We start from the raw sequence: 27,950 nt of genomic DNA on the forward strand, positions 1-27,950 counted from the left end.
GTTTCTGTATTTAGTGTAACAGAGCTTTAGCCAAATTGGGACCATGAGAAAAACTGTTGAGAGATGCTGAGAAAAGAAGCTAGTTGGGTGTGTTTGGGTTTTTTTTGGGTTTTTTTTTTGTTTTTTTTGTTTTTTTGTGAAATTGTCAGTAGTTGAAAATAGTTCATCAAGATACAGGGCATCATCTGCAGAGTTTTAAACTTGAGAGCATTCACTGCAAACACATCTCAATTTGGAAACTCTTAAATTAAGCTGTCATTACATTTTACTTCACAATTTCTCAGGAAAAAAAAAAGTATCTGCAATTAGTGTAATTAGTTGCCAAAAGACATAATTAACAGCCAAATACACTGATTTTTGCCCTCTACCCTCTCCACCACCACCCCCCCACACACCTTAGCCGTTGCAGCTGCTGGTGTTTTAGTCTCTCAAGTTTTACTGAAAACTGAGTTCCTGTATCAAAATTAGTTGTATTATGTATAAAAAAATGTATTTTTTTCTGATATTCAAATACACTTAAATATATACATAACCCATGTGTAAAGACCTACTCATGATGTGAGATGACGGTGTTAATAGAAAATACTAATGGAAATTTAATAGCTACTTAGAAAAAGCTTTTAGAAGTTCATTGATGCAGCATTTCATGCATGATACTGCTTTTCATGGTAAAAATACATGATCAGTCTGCATCTGACAGGATGTTTCCATTGCAGTTGAAAATGGGGGAAAGTTAAAACTAGGTGAGCGTTGTAGACTGGTTGGTTATGAAGTGCTGTGGAATGTGTTGGGTAAACTAATGTGTATAGATAGAATTTACACAGTGTTTAGGTTTAAAAAAAGAAGTACGTGTCTTTAAAAATAAACATGGTTTTAAAAAAGTTCTGTTCAGGAGAGAAAACAAACAACAAAGGTAGAAACTTGAATCAATGTATCAAAACTATGCCATTTGGTTTTCTAATAAAAAATCAGGATGTAATTTTTTTTTTTTTTTTCCCCCCTCCAGATGTCCAAGAGCAGTAACTGCTGGATTGGGGTGCTTAGGAGATCCTTACTCTACAGGGCAAGGAAGAACAGAGTGTCCTCCTTGTGCTGCAATTTCCTTGAACATATAATACAAAACAGTGTTTCCAGCTTTCCTGATGTTTGTTTTGCAACACATTTTGGCAATGGAAAACAGTCAGTCATGTTCTTCCAATTTGTATTTATATAATGTATTAATATTGTAAAACTTTGTAGAAAACCTATTCAGTCTTATTTCCCAGAGCAGAAGGTTTGAATGTGGATAGTTGTTCTTTGTATAGGGTTTACTTTCCTTTCTTTCTCAGGGCAGCTTGGGTTTAGGTAGGCTGTTGGCCCTTAGTACTATGGTATATGGGGTCGATAGCAGGTTTTTATTTTTACTGTAGCTCTTAACAAATTTTAGATTTGAATCAGAAGTTGCCTACTGCACTGGTGTTTTATAGTTTGATGAAGTTTTCTTAACCCATCTTAATAACATATATGCTGGCAAATAACTAATGAGTAACAAAGCATTTTCTTCCTGCGCCCTGATGGTGCTTGGTTTTACTATAGTTCCATACTCGGTTTTCTCACAGTCATTTCCCTGAAGCTAAACTGAGCTGTGCTTTCCTGCTCTTGTCAGGCACTTTTGAGTTTGTAATTCCAGTAATAGAATAATAGGAACAGTCATTTAGAAAAGTTTTCAGAGTAAGTAATGATCAGGTAAGTCTGACTTGGTGCATGCAAACCTTGCCACAGTTAGTCTTGTAAAATTCAGCCTTATTACAAAGTGCATTAGATACAACATACTTTTGGCTCATCCAAGGATAATAAATGCTTGCTCTTTTTTGTATGTGCGTGTTTCTGGCATAATTATCATTGAATAGCCTTGCTGAGAGGTTAAAAACAACTATCTACTGTAATAGGGGGTCTGTCTTTTTGGTGAATAAAACAACGATGATTTGGAGGGATGTAATGTTCTTTCTTTTTTTTTTTTTTCCTCCCCAGTCTGTAGTGCATTTAAGTTTTCAGTATACTGTTGCTAGTCATATTGTTCATATGGTGGCATTTCATGAGGTTTTTTGGGTTTGGGGTTTTGTTTTGTTTGTTTACATTTCGTCTGTAACATTTGAAATACTTGTGTAAGTGTTGGTTCTAATACTTGGGCAGGAGGAGAAAGTAGCATGTATGTTTAATATCATTGTAATAGTAAGTTAGGGGAAAGAGCCAAAATGGGTAGTTGAATTAATATTTTGCCTTTTGCAGTTCACACAGTTATCTTTTTCTAGTGACATGCAAGGATATCCAAAATTGTGAGTATTATTAGCTCGAGGTGTTTTTTTCCTCCCAGCTGCTTGTTAAAAGTTACGAGGTCCAGGTTTTTGCCTCTGGACCGTTTGGTGTTCCTCTGCTTCTTTCTAGACTGATGGCTGGTGTAAATTGCCACCGCAGCTGAACATGGCTTGGAAACTTTGCTTGGTATTGTGTTTGCGCATCTATATCAGATATCGTAAGAATTTTTGCAGAAAACTAAGCTTCGTAATCTGTTGGCTTGTATTGTTTCTGAAGGCTGTGTCGAAGTGTTATCTGGGATCTATAAAAACTCAAGAATCAAACTAGGATTTTCTCGGTGACCCTCTGTTTTCCTAGTTACATTAAATCATAAAGTGCTTAAGTTGATGGTTCCTGGTTCTTGATTATTATTTTTTTTCTTCCTCTGATGTAACATAATAGTAAGATACAGAAAGAGAAGAATGACAGCCAAGCACAGTAAGCTTTAAAGTACTATTAATGTACTACTTCCTCCTCTTGCTTCTTTCTTGGAGGAAATAATACTCGCTGTACCCCCCTCACCACCCAGCACAGGGAAAGGACTGTCTGGCCTTTCATCTTGGTTGCCTTTTTTTCCTTAGGTTTTTTGCCACTGCAAGACAGATCCATGACTGCCTTTCCTTGTTGTGATAGGCATTTCAGAAACTCTTTTTGATTCTGAAGAACCTTAGGAAATCCTAGTTTAGTATATCAAAACTGCTTCCTGACATAACTAGGTTCCAGCTGGGCCAATGTATTGATAGATGTCAGTCACTTCTGATGTAGAGTCCATGTAAGGCAGATGGCTTTGCATGGCAAGTATCTCCAAATCTGCTACTACTCTTACTACTAGCAGGAGATACCTTTTTTTTTTTTTTTTTTTTTTTTTGCCTGTGTTAGGCACATCTGCAGAGCACTGTTGTTATGGCAGAGAAATCTGTGGGAGGCTTTCATTTCCTGAAAATTTGGTGAAGTGATTGTGCCCTGAGATTGTTTTATGGGAGTTATGCTTGAATAGTTGCAGTAGTGTTTAGTCATAATGAGACTTGTAGCTATGTGGATTGTTTTATTACACGTAAACTTTCCTGTCCTTTCAAGGGGAGCCATGTTTCTCTGTGCAAGGCTTTTCTTAGCTTCCTACGCATCACAGAAAATCTCTGCACATGGATCAGTTATGGGCCATAGAAAATACGAAGTGTAAACTGTAGATGCATTTAGTGAAACCTCTGCATTCTCACTGAGTTTACTCATTCCTATACTGTGGGTTTCCCCCCACTTTTTTTTCAAAGATACCTGAAACTCAAAGGGAGAAAAAATTAATAGTGTCATGCTCGTTCTTTAGTTCCAGCACTGCTAAAGGCAGTTACTCATGCAGGATGAGATTAGGCTGGAAATAATTGCCACTGGAAGTTGTTAAAACCAGGAATTTACAAACTTCTGATTCATTCTTTTTGGAGTTTATGGGTATCAAGAATATCCTGACTTACTCCAGTTAAAGAACGTAAGGTTGCTGCTTCATAGCTCAGCTGCTCTGTGCTTATTAGAAATAATCTATCCTCACAAATATATCGTATTTATTTTACATATGCTAGCTATGACATGTTTCTCAAAAAAATAGTTATCTAGCCTGAGCCAGGCTGTCAGACAAGATGTAAATACTAGTTTGCCTTAATGGCCGTTCCATAAAACTAATTTACTTAATTGTCCCAGCTGACCCCAGCCAGCGTCTGCCCTCTTCCCAATACATAAATTTTGGAGGCTGGTTTTCATCCTATCAATGTCCAGCCATTTTACTAACAGCAAAGTTCAGGGAAGCGAGTTCTCTGTGTGTGTTGTTTGTTGGTTTTTGTTGTTTATTTTTTTTTGAAGTGCCAGTGACTACTTAGTTCAACTATTCCTCTGTGCCACCAAAGTACACATGTTCTGGTCACTTTGGTGTTGCTATTGGAGAATGTTCATTTCTTCCTGTCTGAGATACCGTCTCCTGGTAAGGTGGGATTTTTGTAGGGAGGAAGAGGAAGAAGGGGTTTGTGTGTGTTTAGGTTTTTTTTGTTTGGTGATATTTCCCATCACAGTAGCTCCAAGGGTGTGGTCACAAAGTTGCATTCTTGCCTCTGTTCAGGCACCTTGAAGTACTGCCTGATGTTGGAAGTATGGTGGTTGATCAGAAATATCTTTCTGGTCAATTGTGATGCAGAATAAAATGGAAATACTTGAATGTCTTTCAGTGTGTTTTTATTGTTGTCACTGGCTATACTTTTCTAATGAGATGAAAGTGGCTGTATTTCAGCCAAAGAGGGGGATGACCTTCGAGACTGGTAACTTGACTGCTCTAACAAATGAAGTGGTATGACCACGTAGAAATTTTAATTAAATTGGTCCTAGTTGGAAACTTGAGTCAGTAGTCGGAATAGACAGAAGGAAAAAATAAGCTTGTAGTAATAAAGTCTATTTTCCTTAGTATCACTCAGAAATGTAGTGAGGAAAGGCTCTTAAGGACTACATAAGAAAGGCTCTTAAACACTGTATATTCCTGAAGCTTTAAAATCTACTTGGTCAGCGTTTTCACTGTAGCATCAAGGAACCATGCAGCAAGGCTACAGCATTGAAAGTATTGCTTTATTAATGAGGAATGCACCCAAAAAGGGATCCTTGTCCCTTCTCAATGAAAGCTTGTCAGAGCAGGAGTCAAGCTGCCTATTAAGCAGGAAGGGAAGTTGTCTTAATAAAATACTTGCAAAGCAGCCACCTGGAGATTTGTTTATTAGTTTGCTAAATGTTATAGACGATGCTGTAATACAGTTATCAGTTTGGGAAAACAGGATAATTTAAAGAAAAATACCAAAGGAAAAATCTTATCTCTTTATTCTGGTTTGTTGGTACTATTGTTTGAAACATGCTAGTGCTGATTATTAGAGCTGCTTATTCTAAGAAAAAGATTTTTTTTTTTCCTTCCCTCTCTAAAATGAGTTATCTAACAAGTAGCTCAAGAATGCAGGTACTTGCACAATTATTCTGTATGTCTAATGAAAATGTGCATGTTAATGTAAAATTTTATTTATTTATTTATTTATTAAAGAAATTCAGTCTTTAACCTGGTGTTAAATACCTCTTTTGGGGGTGTGGTGCTTGTGGAAAGAAACTAGAATTTTTCATCAAATCCTAGTTAGCACATTCTGCTCCTGGCTTTTTGAAAGGAAAATATTCTTCATAGCACCTGGAGGGGTTTTTAAACTAGTGTTCACACATGGGTTTTATGCTAGATGGTTTTAGACTACAAACTCCCTGGTGAATGAGGTTCAGAGATGTGAGTAACTGTTTATGATGGTTGATAATTTTTAACAAAATGTAGTTGGGGACAAGTTTTGGGCTTGCAGCCAGTTTATCTTTCCCAGTTGTCTCCTTTCACTTTGTCTGCTTTGTGTGAGCTCGAAGAACTTATGTTTTTGCCTTGTGTATATAAGCTGTATTTTAATATGCAGCATTTTGAGGGTGCTAGTTACCTAACAGACCTCTGAGGGAGTGTTTTCTCTCCTGTCTGATTTGAGTGACCTATGTCAGGACTGCTGTATTGGGCTGCACAATGCATTGAGGAGAAAAATCAGATTCTTAGATAAAAGTTAATTTCCATTAGATTTTAAGAATAACACAAAAAATAATGTGAGTGTTAAGAAACTCTCTATGTAGATAGAAGTAGGTAGTTACTTTTTTCCTTGTAGAAGATACATTTAAATGTGTTGTAAAACTCATGTGAGCTTTTGAGCAAATACGGGTAGAGTTGAGTCTGATCTATTCTTACTCTTTTTAGGCCATCATGACTGCACGACCTATTTCCAAAGAGTAATAAGCTGTCTCATTTGAGTATTGATGTTTAAAAGCTTAAAATGTAAAGTCCAAAAAGGTGCGGTTTGATTCCTGGGGTTGGGGGTGGTGTGATGCATGTTTTTATTTTGCTCTATACAAGTACCAAGACTTATAGCTTAAAGCGTAATTTTTTTTTTTCCCCTCCCCTCTCTGTTTAAGAAATAATTTCTATACAGGAAAAATTCTAGGTATTGCACATACTTTTTGTTTATCAAATAAACTGTTACAATTTACAATAAGCTTGTGTATTGTTACATAATGTGTCTTTTGTTTAGTATCAGTAAGAAATTGTATGTATATTTAAAATATTCCAGTAGTCAGTAATGGTTATTATGTCTAGTTGTTGGTTCCCAGAAGGCAGAATCTCTTTATTCCGCATGGTGTTCAGTAAGTCTGATCTTTCTGTGGCCTTTAAGAAAGCATACATTTTTAATGTTAGGTCTGTTCCTTTTCCAAACTGAAAGCCTGCTACTCTGAGTGGAGATCTGTCTCTGAATCTTTTTTTGTGCTGGGTCTCTTCCAGTTCCAAACAGCCTTGACTCCTGTCAGAGATTAATCCTTCTTGTTGACCTGTGCCATCGGAACCTTACAAAAATACCACCTTTTAGATTTTATCTTTATGTGAGTCAAGCTGCTTTGGATATTGTTTGGAAAATACTGCAGGGTTTCTTTCCATAATGATAATTAAAATATATTACAGTATTTATTAAAGTCTCTTTTGCGTTAGTGGATGAATTTGCAGCTAATTCCTACTTTAGTATCAATGTTTTTTTAACATTAAACATAAAATGAAGGGAGTTGCTGTATACATCCTCCTGTTTCTTTTGGGGGTTGTTCTTTGTTTTTTTGAAGTCCACTTTGGAGAAGTGGAACTTGACAGTGAAAGACCACCACAATGCTCTTGCCTTTAGGACATGTTGGATCTGGGCTCAGTGTACTTTGCAGTTCATCTTAGTTTTTGAGTTGTTTTTTTCTTTATGGGTGTTCTTTTTTGTTTGGTTTTGGGGTGGGGGGGTGTTTTGTTTTTTGTTTTGTTTTGGTTTTGTTTTTTTGTGGTGGTATTCCTAGCTAGTGGCTTTTTCTTCAGAGAGATATTCAGATAGCTCTCAAAAGAAGATGGTCTCCATTTCAAAAGCAACTGACCAGCCATAATTTAAACTAATCCTTAAATGCTGCCTTGAATCAATGGAAAAGCTTCTACTGGTGTGAGAAAATTTTGCTCTGAGAGAGTAGAATGTACCATTTCTGTACTCGGTATCTTTCAGGTTTTAGTACTGTATCTGCTTTTAAGCGTCAGCCACTTGTTAGGAATGTTTGCAAGGACATAGGATGAGTGTCAGTCACACTGTTGATACATACGTTTATTTAACAGCTAATTCCCAGAGATTTTGCTGCTTAAAGAAGAATGGTGGATGGGTGTGTTCTCCTTGGTTTTTGGGTTGACAATTTGTTACGGAGATGTTCATGTTTTTGCAAGTATTGTATGTGCGAATACAGAACTCCTGTCTTGTATTTCTGTTCTGTAAGTTATTTTGCCTTTGTTGCTATCTCTTTTGCGTGTACTTTTCTACTCCCTTGAATTTGTGTTGTCTTTTCTTCTCTGTTGCAATTTTAGCCTAATCCAGCAGTGAGGTAGTTGGAGCTGTCATCTCACAGGTTGGTAGTACGCCTTACCCACATTTTGCTAAATATATGGCAAGATTCGCTCTGCCCAAAGCAACTGAGCTGTATCAGTTCACATTTTAGTTGCCTTTCTCAGATTTTTTTTCTAATTATGAAGATGGACAGCGTTGGGATTTTTTGTCTTAATAGTTCATTATTTCATTCCAAAATTGCACCAGTTTTGCATAAGACACTGTACGACAAATTCTTGTTACTGTTAAAATTTGCTTGATAGGCAAGATTGAATTATCACTTCATTCAAATAGGTTCAATATGGGTTAACTTTATTTTTCAGAGGTGTTCTTCTAGGACCTACTCCCAATTTGATATGGATTTCTGTTTAAAACTAGTTGGTTACATTTTTCTCACCATTTTCTTCCCCCAGTCTGCAGGAACAATTTAAATGCTGTGTCTGTTGGGGAATACCTGCCACCCCCAGCATTTTGCCCCTCTTGACTACAAATCTGTTTTGTTCTGTTCCCCCTCGCCCTGTTTTGGGAAGATACGGAAAAACAGCACAAAGAAGTGAAATTGCAGTGCTAAAACTAAATGATTAAACCCTACAGATTGGTGCCTGAGCTTTCTCCCTTGAACCCCCCTCTTTTTTCTTTTTTTCTGATAAGAGTGTATTTGGGGGGGGGGGTAAATAATTTTTTTTTTAAAGCTTTTATCAGCCTTACTGTCTTCATGACACTTGTTGTTATATTTAAGATGACTCTTGGAAATATTATCTGACCACGTGTAAGGTAGAAGTAAAACCACATGCACATCTTTTTGTAAAGAAGATGGCGTGGATATGATGAACTTCCTCAATAAGTGATCTGTATATTTTTATTTTTTTTAAAATTGTTTTGACAATGTTTTTTAAAATGTTTTTTTACAATGTCCTAATGAAACAAAAGTTAATTGTATACTCTTTAACATACGCACTTAAAAGTACACACCTCCATAGCATTTGTGGAAATGCAGGACAGTCTTGACTGATTATAGCAGTTGACAGAGTGGCAGATTAATTTTATTTTTCTTTCCCACTGGAAAGTATTTGTGCTTGCACTGGTCTTTTGTGGGTGTTAAAGCTTGTAGTGTTATGGTTCAGGTTTCATGAGCTCTTTTGAACTATCAGATAAGATACTTCTTAATTTAAATTCAGGTTTTGACTTGTCAGTGTCACTAAATTTTTAATTTTCAATAAACATTATTTTGTTTGAAATTATTTTCTTTTATATACAATATAATTGGTGCAAAATATTCAGGTAAATGTTTATTTGAGAGCAGACTCAGCTTAATTTAACCTCATAAAAACTGCAAATGTATTGACTTGCTTAAAACTGTGACAGCATCTGGCAGTCATTTCAGCAGGTGTTTTTATTGAGGGTATTAATATTACACACTCCCCCAAATTTGTTTATTGACTTTTATACTTCAGCCATCAACAAAGGTGATTATAGTGCCTTTTATTTACATTATTAGATGCAGTAGCTAATACTGCTACACTTTAAAATAGGGTTTTTCAAAATATTTTGGAGGCACTGAGGTTCTGTATTTTAAAATTGATTTTTCTGCTTTAAAGCAGGCATATGTCTGTTATGTGAGTGTGTTTCTTAGAGAAGGACTTTCAAAATACAGCTCTTTGAGTTCTCTAGTCTGCATTATGAGCATTGTCATGTTGCTTGCTCAGGGAAGGGTAATGTGCAGTCTTCAGGAAATACTACTTTCTGAGAAGAATTCATCTGAAAGCTAGCACTGTAGCTGGTTTAGTCTGTTCAGAGCTTACGGTGGAGCATTTGGAAGGCTAAAAACAACCACCGAGGCTACTTCTGTAACAGATCACTTAAGACTTTCAAGTTTCCTGATAGCGTTTCACTTGACGGTAGCTACACAGGCTGCATTTTGAGAAGTATTATCAGTTATTATTGTTCCTGAAATGTTAGAAATCTATGTAGAAGCTGGTCAGCCCCTCAGAAGTGTGACAAAAACTGCTGGTGAGAAGGAAGTCATCTAGCTCACCTGACTCTCGTTATCCTTCTATAGCCAGCAAATTACCTGTGTGCAATTAGCAGGTTCATTGTGGGGCCAGGCCGGAGGCTCTTGGTCCCTGAAGCGTTCCTCCCCATGAGCAGCTCTCACAACACGTCCGTCGCTGTCGCTGTCACGATAGGTTCCATGCGTGCTGCCGGGTGGACTGGTGCCTCCAGGCCGGCGTTGCTCAGCAGTGACGGGCACCTTGGCCTGCGTGTGCCCTGGGCACCCCTCTGCTTCGCACGGGTTCGTGCTTTCCCCTGGTGCCCTTCTCTCATCTTCCTTGCCGCTTGGATGGAAAAAAGGAAGATTTTAATTCCTCTGATAACCTGCTGTGAATCCGAGTGAATGTGTGCATATCCCTTAATGTCATCTGTGCTAGGAAAGCGATCTTTGAGCAGGACTCCTGCCATCCTCCTAAATCCACTGCAAGAAAATGAATACATTTCTTTTCTGCTTAGCCAGTCCTTCAGTGTTTCAGCCAAACTGACCTTTACTTCCATTTTTCCCCACAGGCTTCTGCCTTCCCTTTCCAGCAGTAATATGTTTTGTCCTTAGTGGCCTCCACGGGTTTACTTCTAAGGACCTGATTGGGGTTTGTCTCTGCCTTTTTCGTTGCCTACAGAGAGATCAAAATTCTGTGCTTTGATTTTTATTTTTATTTTTTCCCCGTTTTCTTTGCTTATTATGCTTTTGCTGTGTTTCATATGGCAATTTTGTGCTATTGTACTGACCATCCAGAACAGGGGGGGGAAATTGAGCCGTTCTGACAGTCACTTGGTGTCTTCAGTGCAAAACAGGAGAACGGGCTTAAGACAAGACACTCAAAATCCCCGAGTAGCATGCTTCTGGGGGATATTAGCAACAGACATTATGATTACTGTATCAGATCTTAAATAGAAACAAGGGGTGCAAAGTAGATGGGTGCTGCAGTGTTTGAGCACGTTTGGGTGTCTTTGCTATGAGAGAGCCCGGCCGCTGGTGGTGGCTGCCCAGATTCCTCCTGGCAGGGCCCGCTTCAGACCCACAGCTCCTCTTCTGCTCTGGGGTGCGAGGGAAGGCTGGGAACTCTCCTGTAGCAGCTTCTCTCTTCCACCTGCTGATATCTTGTTAAATTGGTAGGGTATTTTTGATCAGAGAGGAAAAGAAACAGGTAAAATCGGGTGACTGAGTTGTGAGTATGCAATGGGTCCGCTCTGGGGTCTGTAACCTCCCGCAGGTGCGCGATGCTAACACTGGGCCAGACACTCCTTCCCAGGAAAATGCACTGCAGTTCATCTCTCAACGTCCTTAAGTTTTTTGCATAATGCATAAATACTTAGCCTTTGCAGGTAGAGAAGTGCTCAGATGCTAGTGAGGTGTGTCATGTAAGTAGTAGACAGGGAGAGGGAGAGTGAGCTAGCTTCTAGCTGAGTTATGGAGGTTACCCTGTTTTTAAAAGTGGTGGGGTTTTGGTAGAAGTTCGCTTCTGTCCTTAAAAACCTGTGCTGTTGCTGCAAAAGGGGTGGTGGTTCTTCCCAGTCGTGTGGTCTTGTCCCGTCTTTGGGGCTGTGCTGAGCTGGAGCAGCTTCTGGGCTGGCCTAAGGCTCATCACGGAGGTGCTTCTTGCAGGGTTAGTCTTCAGGTGGGTTAATGAGCCGATGACATTCTCTTAGACTGCCCTGAGCTGACTGTGTGAAGTTGCACACGTACCACCAGCTAACTTCATCTTTTTACCAGCTTCTGTCCTCTATTTAGATGTCCTGGCAGTGCTGTGATCTGTTTATGATATGTGGCAAGGTTTGCAGTTTATAAATAATCTGCTACGGTAGAGGAAAAATCAGGACCAGAGAAGAGCAGGAGGGCACTGAAATAGCTTTTTCTTCAGAATTTTATTGGTTAGCTGTCGCTGATGTAGCATCTTGGGCTATGGTGGCATGCATAACCCTATATAAATGCAATGTTTTGTAATTTATGTCAAGCCCCTGCCCCAAAAAAACAAGTAACACTTAGGAAAATCATGAGATTAAGATCTTGAAATGTAAGGCAATTTTTAGAACTTTTAAAATTGCTTTTCTTTGTGTTTTAAACAGACTGGTTTAATATTTGAGGGGGGCAGGGGTGTTTATGGTGGGAGGGGGGGTTGACATCAGTCTCCCTTCACCCTAACGTATTCAGGAAAACTGCTTACTCTACAGTCTTGCTTTTCTGGCTATCACTTTTACATCATGTTTTACCCAGTTTAAAAACAAAAAAGCAGTTAAAATGAAAAGGAAGTCCAAAATTCTTTTCTCACAGTTAAGCATCTGCAGAAAGTATACCTTTTACTTATGTGGAGCTGGGCTTTAATTTATTTTCTAGACAGTTTTTGTTCTGGCCTTTTTAAAATTCTTGTAACTTTATTAAATGATGCTACTTGTAGGGCATGCAGTGATAAGTAATTATTCCTTACTTGTTTTGAGTATGTTCCATAAATATACGAACATGGAATATTGAAACTAATGAATCAAAAACTTTTAAAATTGTACTCATCGCACTTTCTGTGCTCTTTTTTAAAGGGCAGGGAGGAAATATACACTTTTTTAAGTATAATTCAGGCAAACAGAATGTATGTATTTAAAACTACCTCCATTTTATAGAAAGATTTCTATGCCGGCCTGGGCTATTCCTGAAACATTTGGAGAAAATTCTGCCTTGAGTTTTGTACTAAATGCCATGTTTACTAAAGGATTTCTTGATAACATCTGGTTAATAATTGAAGCTCCAATGTTCTTCATTATGCTGATAGTGTTAGGTGAAAAATTTGAGGTAATGAGGTGATGGAATTAGCACAGTGAATTATATGCTTGAAGAGAAAGCAAAAACCTAGGCTTTTGGTTTTTGTTTGGTGGGTTTTGGGGGGTTTTGTTTTTGTTTTTTTAAGCAGCTTTTGGTATAGCTGCTGTGTACATATGGAGAACATAATTCTTTGTACTTTCTCATGTAATTTTATGTATGCTGTGTATATTCTGATTTTTTCACTAAAAATTCTGTGTGCTCTAGCATTTCCTCCCCACCTTCCTGACTGGATGTATTTGAAAACTGCTGTAGTGTTTTTCTGGTATAAAACAAAACTACAATTCTAATTAGCAAATTTCCTTTTTTTGTTGACAGATGATGATGTACCTGCAGATATGGTTGCAGAAGAATCAGGTCCTGGTGCACAAAATAGTCCATACCAACTTCGCAGAAAAACTCTTCTACCTAAAAGAACAGCTTGCCCTACAAAGAGCAGTATGGAGGTAACTTCTGTTTGTTTTTAATTGTAAAGTAAATCTTACTCTTTCAAGAATAGGAAGCTAATTAGTACTTTTCATAAGTTACCTAATGACTGAACTAATTCTTATTTATTTCATTAAAGGGTGCCTCCACTTCAGCTACTGAAAACTTTGGTCACCGAGCTAAACGTGCTAGAGTATCTGGAAAATCCCAGGATTTATCAGGTAATAACTTTTTGTACAAAAAAGGGGGTGGGAGAGAAGGGGTGGAGACATTTTGACTTCACACGCACACCCACCCACACCACCACCACCTCTAAAGTTACTTTTCCTGTCTGTTCTCCAGCTGAGAAACTGCAGTGAAAAAACAGCTACAAACTTGTTCTGAACTTCAAATTTGGAAGCATGATTTTAATCTGATTTTCAGAATCTGGTCCTTTAGTCTGCCTGCTTCACTGCAGGCATGTTGGTTTGGGGTTTTTTTGGTTTGGTTTGGTTTGGTTTTTATTCTCTTCAAAGTGCTGTGTAGCTGTATCCAAGCTACTGTTAGAAGCAGTAATGCTGCAATGGTGCAGCACTCTGACTAGGTTTATTTACCATTTCTCATATTGATGTATTGTTCCAGTATATTATTTAAAGGTAGTTTGGGTATGTCATTATAGCACTTCATTGTGGAGAGAGGGAGAGAGTTGGTGTGTGTTTATAAATAAAAATACACATATACGTACATACATATATGTACAGTATATGTACATATATTTCACGTACTTATACAATATATGTACATTGTATAATAAACACATACATGTGAATGTAATTATATTGTGTGTGTATGTGTGTGTGTATTTTTTATTTGTTTGCACACACATATGTAGGCACATATATCCTACTTGTTCTTTTTTCTACGTCATTTTTCAGTCTCTCTCCTTCTACCCCTTTTTGTCTCCTGACACACTCTTTAGTTCTAGGAGATCTGCTGTCACTTTTCCCTGGAAAATCAACATCAGAGCTTGCCAACTCCCATTGATGTGGTTTCTGTTGCTTTTCTTGTGGGTTTTTTTGTTTGTTTGTTTTGGTTTTTTTGTCCATGTCTCCCTTAACACTGTGAATTAAAACTGAGCAGCTGGCACAAGGCTTTGGTCCATTTTCATTGCTTCTGTTGAAGTCTGCTCTTTCTGGCTTCTCACCTTCTCCATAGTGTAGATTTTATCTTTCTCTATCTCTTTCTGCCTCTGTATTATTGCTGCCATCCCCCCCCCCTTAACTTTTAATTTCAGCAGCTGGTTAAGAATCATTTAACCTCAAGATTTATATCCTTGAAATAGCCAGAACCAACTGAACATCAACCTGTGTTATTCTACTTCAGTTTCATTTCCTGATTTGGTATCTGAAGCCTTGTACAAAGTCATCTTGTCATAGACTTGGTTTCTCTTGCCAGTTCTTAGTTTTTCCTCAAGCTCATTGACTTCTGATGTGTTCTTCATTATGCTTTTACTCATCTTCTTGCTTTAGTGAAGGTATGTAACTTTGAGTCCTGTGGTACAAATTACAGCATGAATGACACTAATTTCCAAAGGAATTCTCCACACTTTTGCTGCACGTTCCTTTTGTAACATTCTTGAGCTTATGTGGGGAAAGTACCAGGGTTGTGGAGGCTTCTCCAACATGGAATTACCAGAAGAATTGTAAACAATGATTTTCATAATTGTACTTTTAAGATTGTATTCAGACCAGTTGCAATCTAACAAGGGAGTGTCCTTCTCAACCTGTTTTCTATTAATCTCTTTCCCCAGTATGGATGGTGGTTATTTTTTTTATTTTCCCCATTGAGTTTTTGAGATATTCCTCTAAATTTGTACAAGTATTGATTGCAGTGAGAATTGCTCCCCTTCCCACCCGATTTTTTTGTTATCATAGGTAATGATAGCTGTTGTGACTGAGTTGTAAGCATGAGACTTTCTGGATTGCCATCAGTGGAGACTGTATATTGTCATCTGGAACATATAGCTGTTTATTTTAGAACTGTAGATGAATGCGTGGGACTAGAAATATAGGAAGATGTCGTGGTGGAGAACCATTCCTTCTTGTATGGACTCTGAGCTGAGGAAAATTTGGCAGAGATGAAAGGAGAAATGCCAGTCAATTAGAGCTTCCAACTGGAGTGGAGCCAGCAGTTGGAAAAACAGAAGACTATTCCTTATTTTAATACTAATTTCAGAATTAGTGCTGCTGAAAGAGACTTGCTATTTCAAATTGTAAGGAGAGAAAAAAAAAAGTCAGTCTCAGATACTGTCAAGAAGAACACATTAGAATTTTGAAATATTGACATGGGTTTTTTTTATTATTTGCAACCCTGTCCTCCAGTGGTCTCTACAGTGGACAATGAGTTCTTCAATCCTGAGACAGAAAGATTAATGAATATACAAGAATCTTGAAAAGAAAGCAACACATTATAGAAAATACGTAAATAATTTTTCACTTAAACTCTTTAAGTAGAATACAAAAAATGAAGAAACCAAAAATTTAGATAAGAAAAAGGTATGGTGGAGCTGTGCTTCTTACATCACAAATGACTGGTGAACCTACAAATTCAGCATTTGTTTGACATCTGTAGAAAGTACTTACAGCTTTTAGATCTCATTGATCCAAATATTTGTATCATATGCAAATATAATATTTCTTGATTTACAGAAGGATTTAAATTCAGTGTATTCTGACTGTTTCTTTCTGTTACCTCAACTGTAAATGTATGCCTCTGCTTACTGGGATATTTCACAGTCTTCAGTATCACTTGTCTTGTCGTGTCATTTAAATCCAGGGTTTTAATCATTTGACATACTCTTCCTTTCTGTTTATTACTGCATAGGTTTTCTCCTCTCTTGCTTTAAGATCATTTGCATATCCATTTTATACTGGGCAGTTCTTGCTGACTTTTAACCATCTTTGGAAGACTTCAGTTCACAGACTAGTAATCTCTTTCTTTTCACTGAACTACAGAGTTGTAGTAGATATTGAGACTCTGGGTTACTGGAGCACTCATTGATTGTTCCATGTATTAGGTACACGTACAGCTCATAGTTTGCAGAACTTACTGCCTTTTAAAATTTATTTTTTATTTTTCCTATTTATTTATAAGAAATTTTTCCAAGAACACTGCATGCTGTGTTTTCTGACATATTTCTACTTAGCAAGAAAATATTTTTACTAAATGCCTCATTTTGGAATAAAAGCTATTTGTCTCCATCTTCTCCACACAAAGAAGGTATCCATACAAGACACACAATTTACAATTTGGGATTCATGGGATGGCATTCTTTGTCTTTGTACAAGGAAGGTAATTCACTTTCAGGCAACTTTCCCTGTCTTTTGTCTTGGTATTACTGTACTAGTTTCTATCTACTAAATGATCAGAACTGAAACTGAAATAGCTTCATGCATATCCTGTGGAAACAGAATGACATAACCAGCTGTGTTTCTAATTTTCAGTTGTCTAATGTATTATCACTTTATTAAAACTTTATTAAAATCGTAAATAGTTCAACTGCCAACTTATGTTAGGGCAAAGATGAAGATTGGTGATGACCTCTTGCACTTTGTTTTTATTTTTCTTGTCTATTTTTAACACTTATTTGGAAAACTATCATTTTTTTATTTTAAGAGTATGCATTTCGTACTTAACCTTCACTTTGTCAATAGGCATAAAACTGTCAGGAGTAGCAGCACATGAATGTTTCTGATTGGGTGGCCAGACAAATTTTTAAACTGTATTTGGCTTATTTTTGTAAACTGGGAGGAAGAACATGTTGAATGCATCCTTGCTTTGACAGATTACTAAAAGATCCCCAAAATGTGAAGCATGAATTTATAAAACATAAGCATGGAGTTGTCTTTTGGACCCTGAGGATATTTAAGTCTTCACATCAAGAAGTAAATTAGCTTTTTTCAAATTATATTGGAGAATTTCACCTAGTAATCAGTATATTAGTGATTTGAGTGAAGAAATCTTAGATCAGCCCCTTCTTAATTGAGCAGAAGGGCAATTTAAACTAAATCTCTCACTTTTACAGGATTTTAGATAAAGGTGGGTAAAATCATCATCTTCATTTTGCAGTCAGTGCCTAAGTTTCCAAGTAAATAAAACTTGAGAAAATGAGGGGGGGAGGGGGGTATTGTGACTTTTTTATTGTAATTTTTTTTTTTTATTGCAAGAAGCTTTTTTGACACTTTCAAAGTTGGTCCCTGCCCCTTGCAGTAAGGAAATGCATCTGGATTTCAATTTTCATTTTGAGATAAGGCCTAGGGAGGAAAATGGGAGTGTGAGCTGTTGAGCAATGGGGGGCACTACACTAGTGAACTTCCCTTTTCAGTAAAGAATTAATCAAGGTCCTAACATACATAAACTTAAAGGAAGAAAAAATTCTGCATGTTGTTTAGGGAAGTAACTGATTGTCTTGGGAAGAAGATTAAATTGTATGCCTTAGGGATTTGTGTGTTAAAAGGAGAACACAGGTCGTGGAAGGCATGTGAGGATTTACTGCCTTGCATTCACAACATTGCATTTCAGCTTGTAAGACAGTAGAAGACTATCTCCACATCTAACTGGAAACCTACCAGAAAAAGATGAATTCAGAAACAATGTCCTGTGATGCATTTCAAGGGTAATTAGGACCGTAGAATGAATTGCTGCTGCCTGTTTGACACAGGAAAGAACCTTTATATCTCCAGTGGAAAAAGACCTCTTTAAAAACTAGCAATGATTGTGCATGTAGTATTTTTTGGTGGTGCCCAACCTTATGGACTGCTGGTATGTGCTCCCCAGACTTTGGGTTCCTCAAGTGCCTCTTGAGCATAAGTCCTTTCCAGACTACCTGCTTTTTATTAGTTTTGCTAACTTACTGGCTTCAGCCTGGCTCTTAAGTTGGGGTTTTTTGTTTGTTTGTGGTTGTTTTTTTGTTTTGTTTTGTTGAATAAAAAGAACTTTCTAATCTGGCATTAATAATACTGATGCTGAAGGGAACCGTCTTGGCCAGTTTCTGGACATTCATTCCTGTCTCCTTCCTTGTGGCCATGGTAGCACTTCTGTAGCTTGCAATGAACTACAACAAGGAGCTGAGCCATAAAAAAATTAGTTTGGAGGAGGATGGGTAAAGATTAGGAAAAAAATTCTGTTTTATTCTGTCCATGATCAGTAGTACCAACCTAAAGGATACTTTGGGAGCAAATAGCTATAGGCATGTGGAATGGTGAGACTTATCCCTTTTGTACAGCATAGATTTTTGTTGGATTAAAGTGGCATGTACCTATAGCTGATGACTGTATGCTGTGTTACTGTTGAGAGCAGCCATCAGTTGATTGGATAAGTGCCCTCGTAGCATCTTAGAGGAAATCGGTATTTGTGAATCACCAAGGTGACATTAATACAATGGTGCAACAAGGAACAGGTTCAGGGAAAGTCACTGCAAAGTCAGTAATAGTTCATAATTTCTACTAACTGGTCTGACCACAGATGTAAGCACGACACCCTGGAAAAACAGCTTTAATCAGTTTTCTCATAGTACACAGGTTCTGGTGATGTGGTCTGTAGACCACAATTTAGCTTTTTTGTAAAAGGCACAGTTCTGGTCCTTGCAGTTCATGTCTTCTCTCTCTTCTAGCTGGAAATAATGTAATTATTTGTGCTGCTTTACCCAGGGAAGTCTTGGGGCTTATCTTTCTTTCTTTCTTTTCTTTTTCTTTTTTTTTGTGTGTGTGTGTGTAATTTCACATGGAAACCATTTTTCAGAATGTTATTCCATCAAATTAGTAGGTTCTGTTTCTGAGGGTCACTGTAGTGGTCTTCCTGTAGTAGCCAGAATCACGATCCTATTGCTCCCTAGGTTCAGATGCTCTAGAAAAAAATGAATAATGCAAGGGGCATTACATGGATGTAATTGCATTATGAATGTACCAGGAGCTTTTAATGCCTTGCATACAAATCCTCTTGGAAGCTGCTGTGTACGGTTCTGCCTGAGAAGGGATCCTAAAGACAATAACCGAACAAGTGACCTGTGCAAACAGAACCCCCCTGCTCTGAGGATACCTGCCACAGAAGGGTCTTGTGAGAAAGCAAACTACAGATGGGGCTTTCCTACATGAACTGTCGTATGTGGAGTGCACGCCTGCCCAAGAGCAGGGGTTTTAATGAAGTGCATTCACGTCTCCACAGAGATACAGGAATGCCACTTTCTCAAACCTCTGAAGAAATACAACATCTGGCAAGGGTAACACTTCTTCTGGCTTAGATTTTTCATTTTAAAAGAAAGAGCATATATGGGAGTAAGTGGAGGGAGGAGACTTTGGAATTATTGGTGGCTACTGGTTTCCTGCATCCCAGACGTTCTTTTTCCTAGTGTGATTGTTGTGGGAGAACATGGAAGTTTTACTAGTAGTTTTTCCAGACAGTGACTAATTCTGAGTAAATTCTTTTGTGTTTGAAAACATTTGCAGAGATTTTGACTTTGGGACCAGATTATTATTATTATTATATAGATAATGTGGGTTAATTGAACCTCAATGAAGCTAATAGCAGTGAGGAGCCAGTATATCTGGAACGTGCACAGTAGCCTACTTAATGCCTGCAGTTGTATGCAGATTGATTCCTCCAATAGAAAAGGTGAACTAAAAAGTTTTGAAAGAGGTCTTGAAGTCTATAACTTCTACCTGATTCCAGAGTCAACCATTTACCTCTTTTTTTTGCCTTTAGATTTAGATGAAATGAACTTAAAACCCCAACCCAAAAAAAAAACCAAACTACTTTGAGATCATTGGCATTTTAAATGGGAATCTTTCAAATGGCAAGTTGGTGATCTATTTTGGTCAGAATTTGGGCTGGTTAAATATGTCAATAATCTTATATAGATTACTGTTTAATAGCAGCACCTGCAGAACAGTATCTTCAGGAGAAGTTGCCAGATGAAGTGGTTCTAAAGATCTTCTCCTACCTGCTGGAGCAGGATCTCTGTAGAGCAGCTTGTGTGTGTAAACGCTTCAGTGAGCTGGCTAATGATCCAATTTTGTGGTAAGTGAAAAGCTATTCCTCATTATCTTGAGAAATATTAGATGTGCTGCACGAGATGCCAGTACAATAGAAAAATTGAAATGTTTGTTGCAATTAGTTGAATTAAAATGAATTTTATTATGTCTGGTTTACTTAAGCATTATTTGTTACTTATGAATATCTGATTATATGTGTTAAGCAGTAGAACTTTTGATTCGCTAGTAGTGTAGATACTAGTTAAATAATGGCTGTTTTAAAAAATCAGTGACGTATTCCTTCAGTAGCCACTCCTTTCCTTCTTCCCCTCTTTAACCTTTTCCAGGCTTCTGTGGGGATTGTGTTACTTGACACAAAAGAAACAACACATTTCTTAATGTTAGATGCAAGTTTTGTCTAGTGTTACTCCAGGTTTTTTGGTTTTATTTCATTTGGTTTGATTTTTGTTCAGTGGTTGGATACTCAGGCTGTTTTTCCCTGTATGAATCCACCCTGCCCCTGGGTTATTGAGAGCTTGAATAAATGGGATCTAAATTTGTAATTGTTTTATAAGGAAAAAAATTATATATGTTTCTTAATCTTTACATTAAAAAAAACAGCTTAAGACTAAAAGAAAAATAATAAAGTTTGAGTGTAACATCACAAAAATGCTCTTCTTCCCTTCCTCCCCCACTTCTGTGCTAAAGACTGTTTTGGGGATGTCTTGTCAGATGAATTACAACTTCTGAGATTCAGTGTCATCCTGTAAGTCTGGACTTAATATCAGCAGGCTCAGACACTGCAATTATTTGTATTCTGGCACTAATCAAAAGAATCCAATTGTTGTGTGCGATTTTCTTCTTCTTAAGCCATTGTAATCTGTCTACTGATGAACTCTTTTTTTGAAATACAGTGCATCATTTGTTCTCTGTGAATGCATTTTTTTCAACTTTTTTTTTTTTTTGGCAAGGTGAGGAAGAGGTGGTGGCACACTTCATCTGAAGTTCCTGTTATTCTTGTGCTACTAGCTTTCATAAGTGTTAAAGTGATGGTGTAGTTAATATGCAATTAGACTCTGATTCCACAAACAGTGTAACTAACTGCTTAAATTTCTTCATGGAAATTACATGTTGAGAACTGTTTCACTTGGATCATGAAATGCATGTCAAAATTCTTCTTAGAAAAACACAGAAGTCAGTCCAACAGAAAAATTGTTTTGGAAGTCTTTTAAAGGAGTTGATACTGATCTTGGTCAAATTCACTGTCACAGACTGGCAAATGCTGTTGGAAGAAAAACAGGTTTTAACATTTGGTGTGTTACATTAAAATGGAAGAGTAATCAGAAATACATTAATTTCGTTTTCTGCTTGACAATTTGCTCAGGAAAAGATTGTATATGGAAGTATTTGAGTACACTCGTCCAATGATGCATCCTGAACCTGGTAAATTTTATCAGATTAATCCAGAAGAATATGAACATCCAAATCCCTGGAAAGAAAGCTTTCAGCAACTGGTAACAGTAGTATTCATTTATATTCCAATTTAAAGATGGTTTATAAAAGTAAAAACCTCAACTTCTGAAATGGGGCTGACAATAGTAATTATTTTGGTTTTAAACTTTAAATGAGATGATGGGACTGAGCAGGTGGGGAGAGATCCTTGTATTGCATTATGCAATAGGGGGATATCTGAAGTTATTTCCTCTTTTGAGGCACACTTTAGGGAGACACATCATGATAAAGTGGAGCGCTTGAGCATCCAGCTTTTCTATCTTGGGTTTTCCTCATGTTTTGTATCACTGAAATTCCGTGCAAGAGATTCTCATGGTCTGTGGCTCGCAATAAACTTCAAGTGTATTCTTGTCATACTAAACCAGCGTGCATGCTAGTTATCAGATTCATATGCATCTTTCTCTAGTAAACCAAACAGTATATTGATAATATCGTTTGGGCTTTAATAGTGATTTACAGCTGACATGACTGGAGCTAAACAAGTTAACCTTTAAGCCATGTGATTGAACCTCTAATCCAAAGTGTCAAAGGTATTGTAAGAATGGCTGGGCATGATATTTGAAAAACATAAGTAAGGGAAATAAGTATCAAGGTGAGTGTATTATACAATGCTATGTGTAATTGGTTAATGAAACTCTAAAGCTTGTTGAGGACAAATACTTCACTGGGCTTCTTTTGTTCAGTACTCAATCAAAAGTGAAGGTATAGGATTCTTTTTTCCTCACCATATAAATGCAGTTTGTTTTGTGGCAAGCTGCTAGAAAAATCAAAAGATGGGAATAAGAACATCTGTTGTGGAGTGGATAAGGTACACAAAGCTTTTCAGTCACTTTAGAGGCTTTTGGCTGTGTAAGTAGGTTAGCTTCTTGGCTTAGTTGGTCACTTTCTTAGGGTCAGACTTTTTTGGGGTTGCCATTTCAAACTGGGTGCCTGTTATGGGAGGTCAGAATATGATCCTTAGTTCCCAGAACAAACTGATATCAGCAAATGGCTTGTTAATTAGGGGATTAGTAGATCTCTTGTCTGTGCATTCATATCCACCTATCTGCAAGCTTATTATAAGCTATTTTCCTTGTTTTAGTACAAAGGAGCACATGTAAAGCCGGGTTTTGCTGAACACTTCTACAGTAATCCTGCAAGATACAAAGGAAGAGAAAATATGTTGGTATGTTTCTAAAGCAGTTTTTAAGAATATTTATATAACTTTGCCTGGATATTTCTCTCTAAACTTGTCCCTTTTCTTCTAGTATTATGATACCATTGAGGATGCTCTTGGTGGAGTTCAAGAAGCTCATTTTGATGGACTTATATTTGTTCACTCTGGTATATATACTGATGAATGGATATATATAGAATCTCCAATCACCATGATCGGTGCAGGTATTTAAACTGAGAGCATCTTTGTCTCAAAGTATGACTTGTGTTAATTACTACCTTAATTACAAAGATATTCTGGTGTATTAAATATCCACTATAAATGCCTGTCTTTCTTCATCAGCCCAGTAAATAAGTATTTTCTGTACAAGTGTCACTAACTAAAAAGTAGCTGATGCTTCAGACTAAAGTACCGTTGTCTGCTTGTTAGTTCTTGGAATAACTTTTTATTTCATTAGGATTAAAAAATTGAATTTTTCAGAAAGTATACTCAGTTATATTACTGTAGTTGAAATTTTCAGGTGGTTCTTATGAAATTTGTTTATATATAACTTATCTCCAGAGTAGAATCCAGCAGTGGGAGCAAGCCCAAATTAGTATCTGTCCCATTTTCTTCAGCATCGTAATTCCATCTCAAGGAAGGAAATGAGAGCATTCAAGCAGAAAGATTCTGAGACTGGAGGTTCTTTCTCTGTTCGTCTCCCAACTGTACCTCTGAAGGAGAACTTCTATGGAGAAGGATATAAGACTTTCAGAATAGGATAGGTTTAGGAAGTTAATATAATAAACCTAGCTGCAAACTGTGGTGCTTGTGGAGCTGTTTGCTTTTCCTGTCCCTACTGTGAGCATGCTAATCCCCAGCAACATGATAGCGTAGTAAGAATTCAGACTGTCTTAATGGCAGGTAGAGATCTTGGTTAAGAGGTCTTGGACCTCTTGCTCCTGTGGTGACCCAGAAGTGAATTGCCTGCTTCTTCTGAGATTCCATCTGTCTGGGTTGGTTTTTTTCTTGGTTGGTTGGTTTTTTTGGGGTAGTCTTTTGGGGATGTGTGGGGGATTCTGGGAGTGGTGTTTGTTTTGGGGTTTTTCGTTGTTGTTGTGGTGTTTGTTGTCGTTGTATGCTTTTGTTTGGGGGGGTAGGGAGTGGGTGGTTGTTGTTTGGGTTTTGTTTGTTTTGAAAAGTCCCCTCTTTTCAGGTATCTATCTGTTCTGCATACCAACCATTTTGTTCTAGAGTGAGCCTATTCTGGCACTTCTTGCCTGAGTTTTGCAGCCCTGGCAGTGAGAACAGTTTTGAGCAATGCAGTTAGATTGTTCCAGTGTTAGTCTTAAAACTTGTCCCTGCAGATCTGCGAGATGCAGCTGCGTTAGTATGTTAGTTTGTCAGTTCCTGAGTACACTTCTGAAGCTAACGTCCTGAACATCCCCTCTTACAGTGCTTTGGTTTGTGTTGTGGAGAGGTTTTGGAGTGCAAACTAGATTCCTTTTGGATGAGACTAATCTAAGAGACATGTTCCTGGAATACTGTTATTGCACTCTAGTAGTCAGTGTACGTTCAGAGGGACCACGCTAGGACTAGTCCAAAGTCACAGTCTCTTCTGCCCTCCCTGTCCTGCAATGCATGTGGTGTGGATGTCTGATCCTCAGCACTATTTCACTCTAGTGCCACTCTTATGCTGCAGTGCTTGTTAGTGCAGACGTGGCCTTAGACAAATAACAAAATACCCCCGGCTTCTGTTTCAGATATGGGATGACAGTAATAGATGCCAGTACAAATAGGGGAGGTCATATTCGTAGAGTGTTTAAAATCCAGAAGAAACTGGATCAGCACTGTCCTAAGATATGAAATTTCTCAATTACTTCATGAAACTTGAACCGACGTCTTTGATATCTGGTTAAACTTCTGCATGTTCTCTGGCTCCTTTTAAGTTTTGAAAGGCCCTCTGCGTTCCCTTCCACTGGAATTAACCCAAGTTATTCAGAAAAACAGTTATCTTAACTACAGTTCTTTAAAAGCAAGGGATCTGCATTGTGTATTTTTGTAACAGAATAGCTGTCTTGGGGAACAAAACCTCCAAGAGGAATCCAGAAATGCTAGATGTATTTATATTTCAGTTTCTGGCACTGCTGACTCTTCACTTCCTCAGACTTTCTCCACTGAATGGTGAGTGACATTGTAGAGGGAGTCAGTTTTCATTTGTCTGGAAAAGAAAACAAATTAAAGTGAACCACTAAGCCTTGGAGAACTACCTCTTCTCTGTTCAGTCTGGCATGCTTTTCAGAATGGTAGGATTAAGGCAGCACCAAATCTCTCCGCAGTTCTACTCAAATTTCTTTAATGGTTTCTTCTGCTGACTTCTGAAGAAGCACAACATTATTAGAAAGGCAGTTTTACATACCTCGAGCTTTCAAGAAGCTTCTGCTTTCTCATATAAGCAAAATGTTCTTACAGAATGATGCCTGGTATTCTAGATTTGTTGTTCTGTTTAATTTTGGGGTTATTTATTTCCTTAAATCTAGGGAAAGGAGTTGGGTTCAGAAGGAAGCTTTCGGAGGTATTACTAGTACTGTGGATTATCTGAACTGTCAAGTAAGAAGTAAGAGTAGAGGTCCTGTAAGGAGATTGATGCATCTGGTTCAGTGGACAGAAATACCTATGAATTTCTTAAAAGAATTCTATTTTCCAAGGGTTGGGGAGGGGGTGTCAGATGACTGCAGGAATGCAAGCCTTCCGTGGAGCGCTCATCTTACTCAAGACACAAAGTTTCTCATCTTAATAGCTGAGTTTCAGCAGTTGTACAGACATGTGTCCTGACCTGAGAATCTTCACTGAATATGTGTGTTTTCTGTATTTTAGGAGATACAACTTTTGTTTTTTCCCTTTATTTTCCATTTGACTTAAATAATGTGCAAGAAAGTGGAAAAAAGGATTATCAAAGGATTTTTCCAATCAAGAAGAAAATTAGTAAAAACAATAAGTAGAAAAATCTAAAATGGTTAAGACTGTCATAATAAGGTATTTTTTTACTTTTGAGTGCAAGAGAACCTTCACATGCCTGAATTCTTCTTTAAATACCTGTTCTGCATCTTTGAATTGAAAATTATATTTTAGACTAGTTTAGAGCTGTGTTCTTTGCTGTAGATTTTACAGACTGCAAGATCTAAAAGGACCTCTGCATTTTTTGCCTGATACAGTTGAACAGGGTCACAGTTATTTCCTGCAGGATCTAGTTATTTTTCTAATAATGCACTGAAAAGTGAAATTGTTTTATTCCTTTTGAAGAATAAAAGAGTTCTGAGGCAACATTCAGTTAATTTTTAATTCTTTAGGCAGTCCCTGATCGTAGGCTTTCTGTTAAATTATTTCTCAATGGTTTCATCTTGGTCCTTACACTGAGTGTGAATTCTGATCCCCTGGAACATGACTCCCTTAGACTTCAGCAAATAGACTTCTTGGGAGTTAGGTTTTGCTTGATTATGAAATTAGTGGCCCTTTTCTTTCTTTTCCCTTTCTTATACTGGTTCCTCTCTTCTAAAGTGGTCTAAGCCAAAAGCTGCAATGTAGATATTTCTCTGAATAATTCTTTTGCAAAGATTCAGTAGGATGTTGCAGAGAATTTCTTTGATGCATTTAGAATTAAGCCAGTGCTTGAGCAAGTCTCCTTCCCTCTTCAGCCTTTTCCTGGGGGGGATCTAAATGCAGTGGTCTTACTAATTGGCATGTTCCATAATGGGCGTTCTGGGACCTCTGAAACTCAGAGACCTGTAAAGTAACTCGTGCTAAGAGGAAGGACTTGTCTGTAGAGAACGTCATCCAGGTGCATGGCAAACGCCTCCAAGCACAGTTCCACAAATCTGTCTGCTTTGTGTGACAGTGTTTAAGAGCATCCAATGTAAAGTGCCATTTTTCCTTGTCCCCCTAAGAGGGAACACAATTCTGTTAATAATTTATGGCTCTCTTATTTCCTTTTAAGGGCTCCATTTATTTTCTGCTTTTGGTTCACCTGCAATACTGTGGTGCCATTCCTTCTCAGATGCTGAAGTATACTGATGTGTATATCCCAGTGCATTTGCACTATGGTGAACGTATAGAAATGTTACCAGGCCACAGAAAGATATTTTGTATGATAACACAAATCCTCATCAAAGCCTCTCTTACTTGTTATCTAGTACTAAGTGGATAATGGTATGAAGAAAAGCTAGACTACCTTAAAATATTTGCACCTCTGCAGTAATGAAAGCAGAGATCTAGCTTTTAGATAGTGAGAACAAGCTGGATAATGATGTAAATGTTGCTTCATTCTGCCTGGCACCTTTCTGCCTGAGTGATAAAGAACAAGACATACCACTTGTCTGTACTAGTGTCAACAGACAACAGAAAAAGATCCGCTCGTGAGAAATCCTGGGCGTAGGCTCTTCAATAAAATACAGAATTTAGGGCAAATATCTGGTCACGTTTGTGTGTCTCAAATTGGGAATGGTTTGAAATGGCTATCAGATAAGTTACCTGCTATAATATGTGAAACTTCCACATTTACATTTTGTGTATTGAGGAAGGCTTCTTTTGGCTTGCATATTTAATGTGCAGTTTTGAATCAGACAAACTATTTTGCTTGTGAATGAGTATCATTGAATTTATACCAGTGTAAGACTGTTGTTAACTTGTGCTCCCTCTGCTGGCTGTTGCCATACCGATGTAAACATTTCCTTCCTTTGGATTAAGGATAAAGAGTAGAGCTAGCCTTGCTGTTAACACAGGAAATCAAATTGCAGATTATTGGAACTTGCAAATGAACCATTTTGAAACCTTCTGTACATACTTTCAGAAGTATAGTTCAGTCTAATTTTATAAAATTTTCTTCTAAAGAATCATGAAGGTAGCAATTCAAAACTGAATCTTACACTTGAGAAGTGTGGGAAGGTCACTCATAGGTCGTGAGCAGATTGCTAAGTAGTCATTTAAATTGGTTCAAATTAGTGATGGAATGTATGTATTTACCTTTAATAAAAGGGTTTAGAATACCAAAATAAATTGTACTTAGTAACAGAATTACAGTGCCTCTGGACTGGTATCCATGTTTAAACTGTTAATTCAGTTCATAATAAGTAGTAGTCAAAAACTAGCTCTGTACAAGAGAAGATTTTTCTTATGGTACTAGATATTAAATTGGTGCAAGA

At 37.5% G+C, this 27,950-nt stretch overlaps 1 protein-coding gene across 2 annotated transcripts in view; it reads left to right on the plus strand.

Moving 5' to 3' along the window:
- FBXO11 (F-box protein 11) overlaps nt 1–27,950 on the plus strand; it is a 77,615-nt gene that overhangs the window by 25,228 nt on the left and 24,437 nt on the right. The window contains exons 2-7 of one of the 2 annotated variants that reach the window (XM_069799939.1): nt 12,991–13,118; nt 13,238–13,319; nt 20,007–20,151; nt 21,490–21,619; nt 22,699–22,782; nt 22,865–22,997. In XM_069799939.1, the coding sequence (XP_069656040.1) occupies nt 12,991–13,118; nt 13,238–13,319; nt 20,007–20,151; nt 21,490–21,619; nt 22,699–22,782; nt 22,865–22,997 (702 nt within the window). The remainder of the gene's footprint in view (nt 1–12,990; nt 13,119–13,237; nt 13,320–20,006; nt 20,152–21,489; nt 21,620–22,698; nt 22,783–22,864; nt 22,998–27,950) is intronic. The other variant, XM_069799940.1, reaches the window with a different exon arrangement.

Source organism: Haliaeetus albicilla, chromosome 13 (assembly GCF_947461875.1).
Source record: "Haliaeetus albicilla chromosome 13, bHalAlb1.1, whole genome shotgun sequence".
In the NCBI taxonomy this organism is placed as follows: Eukaryota; Metazoa; Chordata; class Aves; order Accipitriformes; family Accipitridae; genus Haliaeetus; species Haliaeetus albicilla.